We start from the raw sequence: 14,636 nt of genomic DNA, 5'->3' as shown, positions 1-14,636 counted from the left end.
CGGGGAAGTAGTGGAAGATCCCGCTGGTGTGAAGAGGGAGGCAATCGGGGCTCTCCAGGGGATCGGGCAGTTGGGATGTCCCCTGGGCAGGGGCACCCTGGCACTCCTCAAGGGGCAAAGTGCGCATGCCCAGGGAACACCTTGGAACTGTCCACTGGGCATTGGGCACTGCTGAGGGAGCAGGGCCTACTGGGGTGGGACAAAGGAGGTAGGGCCAAGGGGGTGGGCCTAGGTGGCAGGACCTAGGGAGTGGGGCTTAGGGCCGATCGGTGGGAGTGAGGGGGTCCCATTGCCACTCTGCATTGGGATCTGGTTGGAGCTGGATGGAAGCCAGTGATCGGGGGGGCAGAGTGGATAGTCTGCTGAGGGTGGGTGGGTCTTCTTCCTGGGGAAGGGTTTCTCTCCGGTGGAGGAGGGGTGGGTTCTGATGTGGCGGGGGGGATCGTCACTGCTGTGGGGGGGGAAGGGTGAGGTAGGGAATTGGAGATCTGATATGGGATGGGGGGTCGGGGTTGTCCAGGGAATGGTTGTGGGGGCTGCGATCAGGTTGCAATGGGGCTGTGGGGAGGGCTGTAGTGGCAGCACTGTGGGGGTCCCAGGCCGGCCAGCGATTAAGCTGGCCAAAGTGCAGACTGACAGTTCGGGGTCACTGCGCATGCGCAAAGTTCAGGAACTGTCAGACTCCAGCATGAGTAGGCCCCGCACCCTGAGGTTTTAATGTTATTTGTGATTGTGACCTCTGCATTGCACAGAGTTTGGGAGATTTGAGCCTGAACTCCCACTGAAAAAACAATCATGATTTACACCATTTTTCCTGCGAATTCAGCACTTAGAACTTTTTTGGAAGGGAGAATCTCCCCTGTAGTGTTCGGAAGAAATAGTCTTCTTGAACGCTATGTGGTTTGGATCAATCGCTGCTAAGGACAATACAAATGTTGGTTAGACTAATGTGAAGATTGTGCTGAATATCCTCATTAATCAGTTTTCCTACATTAGATTGTGATGTGTGGCTATTTCAACTGAATAATTTATTGAAATAACATGACATTTTTAAATACCAGTTATCACACTTTGAGCCATGAAAATCTCTGCATCACCTTGCATATTTTTTCCAAATTTCTATGAAGCAAATATTGTTAAAATACCAATCTTACAATGCAATTTCTTTCTTTTCAATTCATGTATTTTATATTTATAGGTTAAAATATGTTTTGGTTCTGCGTATTAAGCTGCTTGGTCTGTAACTGTGCTATTTTTCTTGCAGGTACTCTGGAGAATTCAATGATCATTCCTACATTATTGCACTTTTTACAACTTGCTTCATTTTCCCTTTATTGGTTATATCTGTATCCTATGGAAAAATGATGAGGAGACTAAGGAAGGTAAACCATAGTTCACCGATTAGCCAATTCCCTGGTGTAACTATGCATCTTAGCTTAAACATTGGTTCATTAAAGAAATTACTTTACCTCATGAAATGTTCATTGTTGTTCCAATTCCTTCATAATTTGCCAGCAAAGATCAATTGCAAGTTCCTTTTGCATTACTCAGCTAAACTCTGGAAAGCAAAGTGTGAGGTTTTCTTTCATGGGATGTGGGCATCACTGGCTGTGCCAACAATTGTTTCCCATCTCTAAGTGCCCCTTGAACTGAGTGGCTTACTAGGCCACCTCAGAGGGCAGTTAAGAGTCAACCACATTGGTATGGATCTGGAGTCACATGTTAGGTCAGACTGGGCAAGGATGACGGATTTCCTTCCCCAGATTGAATCAGATGCATTTTTACAACAATTGTTTCATGGTCATCATTAGACTTCTCATTTCAGATTTTTTACTAAATTCAAATTCCACCATCTGCCATACTGGGATTTGAACCCAAGTCACCAGACCATCACCCTGAGCTTTTGGATTACAAGTCCAGCAACAATATCACTATGCCACTGCGTTACCTGATGCGTAATGTTGAATGCTGTTAACATCATTTACAGTGAATCAAATTTTAGAGGCAGTTACGTGTGCACATGCAGCCATTCCATAGCTACATAGTTTAAAAAGATGATGCATGAAGGCCCTGCCTTCTCAACCATGCCTGAGGTGTGATGATCCTCAGGTTAATTCACCACCAGTCAGCTCTCTGTCTCAAAGGGAAGAACAGCCTATGGTCATTTGGGACTATGGCAACTTTATCTTCATTTTCAAACCAGTATTTCAAATGGAGAAAGAAAATACTTCAAAGCATTCATGTCATCAGAAAAGCTACAAATCACTTCTGGAAATGTTTGCTGTGTATGACTGAAAAAGAATAATTGCTACACAACAGTGCACATCCTGTGTATAACAGCGAACTTCTATTTCGTTTACCACAGGTGGCAAATACTCAGCTGAGGCTAGGAGCCACGAGGAAGCCAGAAAAGCAAGTCACAAGGATGGTAACTGTCATGACCCTGGCATTTCTTTTCTGCTGGTCTCCATATGCTGTTTTCTCCATTACTGTGACCATTTCTCCAACCATTGTGATAGATCCACGTCTGGCAGCCATACCAGCTTTCTTCTCGAAAACCGCAACGGTTTATAATCCAATCATTTATGTATTCATGAACAGACAGGTATGTTGTCGTTTGGCTTTCCTGCTAAGTTAGTATGTTTATGTTGAGATTTATTGATGATACTAGGCAACATAGCCAGCGCCAATGATAACCATCTGATATGTGGCCGTGCAAAACATATTGATTGTACTGCAGTGTACAGTAGCTGGCATAATTATTAGAAGTATTTCATTAATTCAATGGAAAGGTGAGATTAATCATTGCAGTGCAATGCTTTCACAGTTGTGATAAGGCATATGTAACTTCATTACTAATCATCAAACAATGAACACAGTAATAATACAAAAGATAATGGAAGTCTCCTTTTAAATAAATGACGTGCCATTGTAATCTTTCTAAAACTGAAGGAGAGGGTCCAGTGTCAATAGCATTTGGCAATCTGTTCAATTTCTGAAGCAGTTTAATTTAACACTGTTTTTAGTGATTAAATAGGATTGTATGACTCCATTGGAACTCTACTAAATCACTGCATTTTACAGTGCAGCTGCAAATGGTCTGCTACATTACTGGAGCAATGGATATCCAATCTTTTAATTCTAGATGATTCTACATGTTGATTTTCCTGTTTTACCTGAAAATAAGCTGTTTAAAGTGGGAGTTATGTGGATGTTTTGTGGGTTATCTCATGGCTTAATCTGTACTAGGAATGTTTCCTGTACTTATAGTAGAATAATAGAATCTGTACAGTGCAGAAGGAGGCCATTTGCTCCATTGAGTCTGTACCAACGCTTTGATAGAGTATCCTACCTAGGCCCTATCCCTCTCACCCCATGTATTTCCTCTGCTAATCCTCCCAAATCATCGATCCTGGCATACTAAGGCACAATATAGCATGGCCAGTCCACCCTTACCTGTACATATTTGGACTGTGCAAGGAGACCAGAACACCCAGAGAAACCCATACAGACACGGGAAAATGTACAAATTCCGCACAAACAATCACCCAAGGTTGGAATTGAACCTTATTCCCTGTGAGGCAGCAGTGCTAACCAAGGTAACTTAGGTAGCTTACTTCAAGCTATTTTATCTACATTGTATACATGAGATAAATGGTAAGCTACTAGGTAAGTACAGCAAGAATTCGCTGGGTGTTCACACTCTGGTACTGCTGCCAGCAAGAGTGGGGAATTTGACATTCAGCCAAAGCTCCATTCATAGTAATGGGACCAGATAATCCCATACGATCAAGATTGGAGAATTCTGGCATACATCACTCATCTATACAAACAATTCTACCTCCTCTATGGGGTCTCTAGCATTTGATTGCTAATAACACTGTTAAATCATGATACGCATGACTATCTCATTATCGTAACTATTAACCATTGAGTATATAACTGGGTGAGTGACACTAAGAGCAGCCAAAGGTGAACCTCGATTTTCCACTCACTCAACAGATCTGAATTTTGCTCCCTTTGTAAATTATCAGACCGGGTCAACTCATACATTAGCAAACACACACACACACACACACACACACACACACACACACACACACACACACACAGTCCCTGTAGGTGACAGATCTTACTGAATTGACTCTGATTGCTCTTGTTCACCTCCTAGTGGATAGTAAGAGCAATACATGTTTATTTGTGTAGAGCTGCTGCTGGTAGGAAAGCACAGATTTGACTGATTTCCCAAGGGTTCAATGATATCAGTGAGGAAAATCATAAGAACTGTGCGGGTTGCAATCTGTGGTGTTGCCTGCCCCAGGAATCAACATTAAGTATGCATGTTGCATAAACAAGTTTTTCCTCATTACTGTAGGAGAGGAGAACTAAGCTCAGCAGGAGGTTGGCTAAGAGACCAGGAAAATTAGCAGCACCCTTATTGTAGACTGGCTGTCTCTGCATATACATGAAATAGACAGTGCAGACAAAGAAGATGTTTCAGTACATCTGTCAGCAGGACACAGCTGAATGTCTTTGCTAACAACACTGAAACTGGGATTAAGATGATTAAATGACCATTGTCTGAATGGACATTGTATCTGTCCACCACAAAATATTATAACATTACTGATGGGATGTAATTAAACAGCTATTGCCTTGGGCCTACCACTTTGTATCAAATGTAAATAATTTACCAGTGTGTGTGTGACTAGAAACAATTATTTTTAGTAGAAGTTGTAAGAATTGCCCTATAAAAAAAGGCTGACTGTACACAATTGAGTAGGGGCAGACTGAAGAAACCTTCCAAATTCTTCAGTTCTCCTCTCCTTATCAATAAGAAGGGAATAAAGGAACCCATCACTCATGAACAGTGTCCAAATGTCTTTTTAGCTCCAATACTTCACACTGTGCAATTGTCACCCTCTCAAATGGCAAATGATGCATGATACTGAGGACTTGAAAGGGGATGACAGCACGTGTACAGTTAGGCATTATTTTGTTTCAGAGGAACAATGTAAAACATAGGAATTAGGAGCAGAAGTAAACAAATTCAGCCCTTCAAGCCTGCTCTGCCATTCAATCAGATCATGGCTGATCTCTACCTGGCCTCAAATCCACCACCCTACCTGTTCTCCATATCCATTTATCCCATTTCTTAAATCAGAAATACATCTATCTCCTTCTTGAAACAACTCAATGATTCAGACTTCACCGCGCTATGGGGCAATGAGTTCCACAAATTCACCATCCTTTGCAAGAAGTAGTTCCTTCTTATCTCAGTTTTAAATCTACTGCTTCTCAACCTATACCTGTAATCTCTTGTTCTAGATTGCCCCATATGACGAAACATTTGGTCTACATTTATTTTATGAATCCCTTTTAAAATTTTATATGCCTCGATCAGACCCCCTCATCCTTCTAAACTCCAGCGACTGCAAGCCAAAATGTTCAATCTTCCTCATACGTCAACCCTTTCATCCCAGAAACAATCTGGTGAACGTATTGAAGAAGCTGATACCTTGTCTAGGGATGCTTTGCCAAAACTGACCAAATCTTCCAATCATATGTTGTTGCACAGTGAAATTAATATTGTTGGCAGAAAGATTTAGAATTTTAGAAATTAATGCTTTGTAAAAGTTACCCTTGAAAATGTGCATTCATTGTGAATGAAGTCTGATATCATATTTAGCTGCTCTTTACTTTTTTATGATGGCTGACGCAAAATTACAATGATGTATAAAAATAAAGTTCAATTAGATTCTAGAGACTAGAGCAGAATCTCTACAGTGCAGAAGGAGGCCATTCGGCCCATCGAGTTTGCACTGACCACAATCCCACCCAGGCCCTATCCCCATCACCCCATGTATTTACCCTGCTGATCCCCCGAGACTAAGGCACAATTTAGCACGATCAACCAACCTAACTCACACATCTTTGGATGGTGGGCAGAAACCGGAGTATCCAGAGTAAATCCATGCAAACACATGGAAAACATGCAAACTCCACGCAGACAGTGACCCAAAACTGGATTCAAACACCAGTCCCTGGAGTTGTGAGGCAGTAGGGTTAACCACTGTGCCGCTGTGCCGTCCTTAAGTTTTTTAGCTTGAATTTCTAGACTGATAATAGCAATTAACTCAATTTGAACTGCAAGTCTTTGGAATGGAAGCAACATTTAGCAAAAATTGGAAGTTAAAAGTCCAATATTCTTGTTGTGGACAGAATTTTATAGCAAGGACAACCATAATGTTAACTTTTCATTTTAATGAAAATGCATCCCCTTATTTGTAAAGGAGCACAATCAAACTGTTTGATACCAAACAGGAGAACAAGAGCATTTAACACATTTTACCTCAATTTGAAATCCGAAATGTGATACTTCTGTTTAGAGCTTTTAATTTCTGATCTTTTTCTTATGTATGTCCAGTTTAGGAAATGTCTCCTTCAAATGTTCAGCCTCAGTGAACCTGACGTCAACCCAACTGCAGAACACGCCCTGCAGGCTGGTAACAACAATGAGAGAGAAATGTCCACCATTGCAACACGGATGACCTCTTACACCAACACAACCACAAAGCACGATGAGGGGAACAAGCGTGAGACCTTTGCTCAGCTGCCAATTCCTGAGAATGATGTTTGCCCTGTGTAGATACAAGGGACATATGGCTGTCCGTATTATATGCCGCTACCATGGTACAACTGGGTGTAAACTGGATGTACATGAGTGCATTGCCATTCTCTTCTATTTCATATGCAGAATTCCCTGACTGTGGCCGTAATGAGTCTCAGATAAGAAATTGAATGAGCATGCTCAGAAACAATGTCTAGATATGTCAGTGGCTATAGCCTAAAGAATTCTGTTAAGCTTTGCAGCTTAATTTGTTAATCACAACTTCCATTGCGATATCATTCACAACAGCATTGCTGAGATTTGGAATTATGTGACTGACGTGATTCACTGTATTATTATGCAGGTGCATACTTTTCAAATTAGTAACTATCATTTGCAAGTGTCTTGAATGTAGCAAGAATTTTAAATTACACACTTATTTGTGGAAATTAAGATGTGTCTTGTCTTATAAGCCAAATAGAGCCATTGGCTATTAAGTTACTTTATAAATAAGCCCTTGAGATCAGACACAATCTAATGATTGCTATCTGATTTGTACATTTTGAAATCAGTATGATCGGAGCCCATCATTTCATATCATGGGATGGGATTTTAGCATTTTGATCAATTGGTTGTCACAGTCTGAGGATTCGGGGTAGACAATTCATGACGGAGGTGAGGGGACTTTTTTTTACCCAAAGAGTGGTGCGCTTGTGGATTTCATTACCACAGGAAGTAGTTGATGCCAAAACACAAATGTATCCAAGAAATGACTAGAAATAGCACTTGGAGCAAATGGAATCAAAGGCTATGGGGAGAAAACAGGATTAGGTTATTGAGTTGGACAATCAGCCATGATCATGATGAACGGTGGAGCAGGTTCAAAGCGCCCAACTGGCCTCCTCCTGCTCCTATCTTCTATTTTTATCTTTCTATGTTGTGCAGGACCTGGCAGAATGCAAGGAAACCAGAAATATCTGCAGCAGAATGAAGACAAACTGCTGGAAAAATTCAGCAGGTCTGGCAGCATCTCCAGAGAAAGAAACATAGAATTAATCTTTTGTGTCAAAAATGACTCTCTGGAATCTTCTTCAGAAAAGTATCTGTGGCACATTTGTCAGTGGCTAATGCGCACCTTCAACCTAATGCAAAGTCATGCCTATCCTTCATAGTGAGCCTCAGAAAAATGTTGACCATCTATCCCTCCAACATACTCCATTGCTCTCAGTCATAGGTCTCTTCTTTCCCTTCTTGTAGGAGAAAAGAACACATAACCTGACAGAGATGTACGTGACCTTCTAGTCACCTTGATGCTGACAGCTACAGAGTAATGTGCACTGGAGATTAGCTGAGCGTCAAGAATTGGAGCTAGAGAGATGAGGGCTTCCCAGCTAGCTATTGTCTGAATTAAGTATCACACAGCCACATGGCAGATAGCACTCACTGACTTGTGCTGACTTGGTGTAAATAACCAATAAGATGCATTATGTTCACTTAACACCGTCAAACCTTGAGAATTCAAATTCATGTCTTCCATTTCTGTCAGGTCCGTCTGCAGGTGGCACACAAGGAGTAGTCTTCCGAGGAGGTAACTCTCACTGTAAAGATGCACTATCAAAGGATTCATGCAGACCATGCGAGAGCTCAGATACACAACACACACGCACACACACACACACACACACACACTTCGTGGTGAGATAAACAGTTGGGTTTTCACCTGGCGTCTCACACTTTGTAAGTGAACCAAAGCAGATTGTGGAGACAGGGACATACTGGAAATCATCTTCAAAATAGTAAAAGCGCATTGGCAATACAAGTTCTGTGAGAAAATGCTTTTCACTGAGGCAAGGAAACAGGTCTCACATTGATGGGGTATTTTGCCTATCATTTCTTTAATTGCTTCTATGTTCTCACGTTGCTTTGACTGACAAGTTCCATGATACATGGGAAAGCCATGCCCCAACTGCTAAATTTGAGAATCTTGTTAAGGCAGCTGTTAGTGGGCTGTTAACATTAAATTGCTGACCAATCTCTCCTGAGGTGTTATCTTGCATGCAGCCAAACACGCTGCTTTCAAATGTGAAAGTCGAAGTGTTGAAGATGATTTCCTGAATCATTTTCAATGTTAGTGCTTTTAACCACCCAGTTACTCTCAGAGCCACTCGCGCTTTGAAATTAAAATTCTAGCCATGGTCTCAGACTGGGGACCCAGAGGACGGTGAAGAATTTAGAGAGTGTGTTACTTCAGGCCAATATGTATGTTATAGCAGCACTTATTGAGAGGTAGTATAATAAGATTTAAAGCAATTCTCATTGTATATTTATTCAAAAATGGTGCAAGTGCAAAGAATTCCTAGAAAAATAAATGAAAAAGACCCTTAATTTATTATAATAGAGCTGATTCTTTAAGATGATGGACTATAATACCCTGTACCTCTTCAAGAACCTAAATAAGGTGCTCTAAACATATAATAGAACTGAAAAAATGTGTATTGATGGTGACATATATATTTTGTTATGTATGAAGTCAATATTAAACTATTTGAATACTGAATGTGTGATGGAAAAGTCTGAAATATAGTCAAAGAGCAATAATAAATTTCCATTAAATAATTCAAATAATGCATGGAGTCTGAATATGATTGTGTCTCAGTCACTGGGTTAAATCTTACCAAAACATGGCATAGGCTGCAATCTTACTGGCTGGTCCCACCAGTCAATTGGCGAGCTGAACTGGTAAGGTAGGATAAGAGGTGAAAAATTAGAAACGCCCCCGTTTTTTTGCCTCTCGCAATCTTATGGGCACTGATTTGCTTTCTGGACGCAAAGCCTGTTTAAATATTTTATGACATTATTTAAATGTCATTAGTGTATTCTGGACACTGTTGTCTGAGCTCTCTCGGACTTAATTCCCTTACCAGTCAAGGTCCTCACTGGCGAGGACCACGTATGATCCCCAGCAATGGTGACTAGATGTGATTGCTTCACCAGAACAATCCGAAGATCATTGAAAGCCCCCATGTGGTCGGAGGTAGGGCCAGGCAGTGTCCTTTAGGCATTGCCAGCCTGGCACTGCCCTCCAGGCACCCTGGCAGTGCTGGGGCAGTGCAAAGGTGTCAGGGTTGAAGAGGGTAGGACCCAAGAGGTGAATGACCTGAAGAGGGTGGAACCTGAAGGGAATTGGGCCTGAGAAGCGGTGGCACCATGACAGGAGTGAGGCAGGGAGGAGGTCTGCAAGGATACAAGGAAGGGGGGTACACTACAGAGCGGGAGTTTGATCAATGGGGGTTGATCAACGGGGGCGGCGATTGGAGAGGTTGATCAGTGGGGGATGACGATCGGGTGGGGTCTGATCGGTGGGGGCGGCGTTTGGGGGGAACTCTGCAGTGGTGGCAATCAGGAGATGTGTGAAATCTCCCTGTACACTGAGAGATCAGGCACCTGTGCAACTGCACCCAAGAGCTCAGCAACCAACTTCACCCATGAGATTAGGCATCACCCCTCCCTCTGTTAGCAAGAATTACATCCCGGCGGTTTCAAATAAGTGCCATGCTATTTCACCAGGGAGCATGTGATTCGTTCGGCACTTAGAATTATTTTTGTTCAATTCCACAAAGAGGCCCTGATTTTATGAGCACGGACACTCAAGGCTCATAAGATTGCGCCAGAGGACAATGTGGAATGCTGTTCTGCGAGCCTTGCTCTCCCCGATTTCAGGGCTACTGTGCCAGTAAGATCAGGACCAGAGAGTTGTTTCTGGTGAAAAAAACCAATGTGTTTCTCTCCAGATCTTACCACATCCTGCTAAAAAAAACCTAAGGTGGTGTGTTTCACACTGTCATAGAGGGGACTGGGGCCTAAACATGTTGGCAAAACACCAACAGTCAGAGTTCTCTAAAGGGTGCCCTGATCATAACCTGTATAAACCTCCCCACAGATGGAATTGAGGGCATGGTTGCTAAATTTGCAGATGGTACAGAGATAAGTAGAGGGACAGATAGTGCTGACGAAGCAGGGGGGCTGCAGAATGACTTGGACAGGTTAAGAGATGGGGCAAATGAAATAGAACATGGGAAAGTGTGAAGTTATGCACTTTGGTAAGATGAATAGAACAAAGAACAAAAAACAACGAAAATTACAGCACAGGAACAGGCCCTTCAGCCCTCCAAGCTTGCACTGACCATGCTGCCCGACTGAACTAAAATCCTTTACCCTTCATGGGACCATGTCCCTTCATTCCCATCCTATTCAAGTATTTGTCAAGAGGCCCCTTAAATGTCACTATCGCATCTGCTTCCACAACGTCCAGGCGAGTTCCAGGCACCCACAACTCTCTGTGTAAAAAAACTTGCCTCATACATCTTCTTTAAACATTGCTCCTCGCACCTTATACCTGTGCCCCTCTTCCATCTTGGGAAAAACTTCTGACTATTGACTCTGTCCAGACCCCTCATAATCCTGTAGACTTCTATCAGGTCACCCCTCAACCTCCATCATTCCAGTGAGAACAAACCAAGTTTCTCCAACCTCTCCTCATAGCTAATGCCCTCCATATCAGGCAACATCCTGGTAAATCTTTTCTGTATCCTCTCCAAAGCGTCCAGGTCATTCTGGTAGTGTGGCAATCAGAATTGAACACTATTCCAAGTGTGGCCTAACTAAGGTTCTATAAAGTTGCAACAAACTTGCCAATTTTTAAACTCAATGTCCCAGCCAATGAAGGCTAGCATGCCATAAGCCTTCTTGACTACCTTCGCCACTTGCATTGCCACTTTCAGTGACCTGTGTACCTGTACACCCAGACCCTCTGCCTATCAACATTCTTATAGGTCTTGCCATTTGCTGTAAATTTCCTATCTGTATTAGACCTTCCAAAATGCATTAATCCTCACATTTGTCTGGATTAAACTCCATCTGCCACCTCTCTGCCCAAGTCTCCAACAGATCTTTGTCCTGCTGTATCCTCTGATGGCCCTCATTGCTATCTGCAAATCCACCAACCTTTGTGTTGTCCGCAAACTTATGAATCAATTCAGTTACATTTTCCTCCCAATCATTAATATATACTACAAACAGCAAAGGTCCCAGTAATGATCCCTGAGGAATGCCACTTATCACAGCCCTCCATTCAGAAACGCACCCTTCCACTGCTACTCTGTCTTCTATGATCGACATGATGTAGAGATGCCAGCATTGGATTGGGATAAGCATAGTAAGAAGCCTCACAACACCAGGTTAAAGTCCAACAGGTTTATTTGACAACACAAGCTTTCGGAGTCTCGCTCCTTCTTCAGATGAGACCCCATTTGGAATGTGAGCAGTTTTGGGTCCCATACCTAAGGAGCGATGTGTTGGCCTTGGAGGGGGTCCAGAAGAGATTCAATAAAAACTATCCCAGGAATGAAGGGTTTGTCATATGAGTAGTAGTTGAGGAGTGTGTGTATTTACTCAATGGAGTTTAGAAGGATGAGGGGGGATCTAATTGAAACTTACAGAATATTGACAGGCCAAGATAGAGTGGCCATGAAGAGGATGTTTCCACTAGTGGGAGAGAGTAGAACTCGAGGGCACGCTCTCAGAGTGAACTGAGATGAGGAGGAATTCCTTCAGCCAAAGGGCGGTGAATCTGTGGAACTCAGTGCCACAGAGAGCTATGCAAGCCAGGTCATTGAGTGTCTTCAAGACAGAGATAGATATGTTCTTGATCAATAAGAGGATCAAGGGTTATGGGGAGAAAGCAGGAGAATGGAGATGAGAATCATATCAACCATGATTTAATGGCAGAGCAGACTCGATGGGCCAAATGGCCCAGTTCTGCTCCTGTATCTTATGGTCTTATGGACAAACCCCTCATCTCTGATTATCAAAGCACTGCATAAATGTAAGACTTGCTTCAATTTAAGAAGAAGAATGGGGGCAGCTTCAAGACATGTTGGTGTTGTGGGGAAATGTGAAGGTAGCCAATTGTGTCTTAAATTAAGACAATTCAAAACTCACAAGGCAAATATCTCTGTGCAAAGATGTATCAAATTCATTTAACAAGTAAAACATAGAACAAACAAATGAACATACACCAACCAGAGACTCCCAAAGTGTTAAATAGATCTGGGAATAGAGCGACAGAACCTCTCCAAAAGATCTGAAATAAATGGTCAAATACAGTTCAATTATAGTTTTTTCTAATCAATAATTCCGCTTTTCAATAGCGAAAAATCAATTTCATTTAACAGTCATACATCAATACAAATCTTTGTCAAGTATCTCAGCCAACCAAATGACACTTAATAGCATGGTGATATCTTACAAGTCCAGATATTACCTTCCTTCTTGGCTCTAACTATTTTCCTGTAACCTGGTAACGACAGGTGCTACTGTAAAGTCAAAGTAGATTTCCCACTGACTCAGTGCCAAGTTGAATAGATGTACGTTCCTACATCCAGGAGCATATTTATCCATTCGTTATGTTACAAAATATGTTCCCTTATAGGAATTCTCCTGATATGACTGCTGCTGACTAATAAGTTCACAGACTTCTGTTTTTAAACTATTGACATTTATCACCATGTCTTTCAGTAACTTTGCTTGGCTAAAGTGAACATACATTTAAAAAAAATCAGATTATCATAAAATATCAGCATGTATGATTTGAAATCATAATTACTTGTTTTGATTTTTTAACTGTGTTCATATATGTGTAAACTGTTTGTGTTAGCTTATCTTAAGAATCATTAACTCCTTACTGATCTCTTGTCCTCTAAAATTTTGCCTATGAATCTTATTAGCTAGTTAGGAATCCCTTTCTTCAGTTAGCCAGTCCTACTTTCAGAACCTTAGGATCCAGGTAAAAAGAGGCAGAGGAAGGTCTTGTGTGATACAATGGGTAGCGTCCCTGCCTCCGAGCCACAACCTCTGAATGGCTGACAGCAAGATCGGAAGAGACTCCTGCTCAGCTATGCTTGATACGGAGTGGCGCTCCTCAAGCTAAAAGCCTCTGGCAACGGGCTAGTCATCTGTTCCAGGAATAACTCACCGTGGAAGAAAACAAAAGTCTGTTTTAGTGCACCACTAGGCGTGGGATGAGAAAGAAGGCGAAAAGATTGCAGAAACTTGGGGAAGCCAAGTCACCACACCCTCCACCCCAGTTTCTCTTCCTGCCCAGGTTATGTGACTTTTACACAGAGAGGACTTTTAGGGGTCTCCTCACTCTCTGAACTATAGTGAAAAGTTTGCATTGTAAGAACTAATTTTCTAATCCCTTCTTTGTCTAGCATGTCCCTGTTTGATGCAGAGGGAATTATCCTTCCTGACTACTGCCTTCTCTACATTATTTAATCATAATGACTTACATGATGAAATGTTAATTGTTATCACAAATAATTTAGTGAGAAATTAAAATTGACTGGCAACTTTTGATTTTTATGTGTGGTTTAATCATGTATAATAGAATTTCTTCGTTGTAGTTGAAATTATAGTTTATCATCTTCATATGTTAAATAGAGTTTTATTTTCATGTCTGCGTTATGTTTCACAATGAAAATAATCTAGTTATGAAACATCTTACGGTTTTTAACAAAAGGAAGTATGCATGGATGGATCAAAAGCACAATTTTGTACTTTGGCAGAATCTGACAGAAGAGCTTACAACTGATTATTTTCCCCATGCTGACACCAGCTAATTTTCCTGGGTTAGATTACTTATAAAACTCAATTTAGCTGGATTGCTACCTGTGTTGCAGAGCCAGCCCAAAGAAAAAGATGGATAAATTATATATTGCCTTCCAAGATCTCAAGACGTCTGTAATGTACATCCAATATAGTCTCACTACTTTTGAAATACCATTAATGTTGTTAGATGAAAGCACTATAAAAGTGAAAATTGCTGCCACAAAAGCAAAATGTTGCAGACGCTGAAAATCTGAAATGAAAAATAGAAAACACTGGGAATAGTCAGTAATAATGTGAAGATGCCAGCGTTGGACTGGGGTAAAGACAGTAAGAAGTCTCACAACTCCAGGTTAAAGTC

General features: G+C 41.7%; 1 protein-coding gene across 1 annotated transcript in view; it reads left to right on the top strand.

Annotated features, from left to right (window-relative positions):
- Positions 1 to 9,180, top strand: part of valopa (vertebrate ancient long opsin a) — a 32,479-nt gene extending 23,299 nt beyond the window's left edge. Inside the window, exons 3-5 of the mRNA XM_080205592.1 lie at positions 1,265 to 1,382; positions 2,366 to 2,605; positions 6,428 to 9,180. Of these exons, the coding sequence (XP_080061718.1) occupies positions 1,265 to 1,382; positions 2,366 to 2,605; positions 6,428 to 6,649 (580 nt within the window). The 3' untranslated portion in view covers positions 6,650 to 9,180. The remainder of the gene's footprint in view (positions 1 to 1,264; positions 1,383 to 2,365; positions 2,606 to 6,427) is intronic.
- The last annotated feature ends 5,456 nt before the right edge of the window (positions 9,181 to 14,636 follow it).

This window comes from Carcharhinus amblyrhynchos, chromosome 17 (assembly GCF_965287045.1).
Source record: "Carcharhinus amblyrhynchos chromosome 17, sCarAmb.v2.hapA, whole genome shotgun sequence".
Classification (NCBI taxonomy): Eukaryota; Metazoa; Chordata; class Chondrichthyes; order Carcharhiniformes; family Carcharhinidae; genus Carcharhinus; species Carcharhinus amblyrhynchos.
The sequence above is the reverse complement of the archived record's forward strand: the minus strand, read 5'-3'. Positions and strand labels throughout refer to the sequence as shown.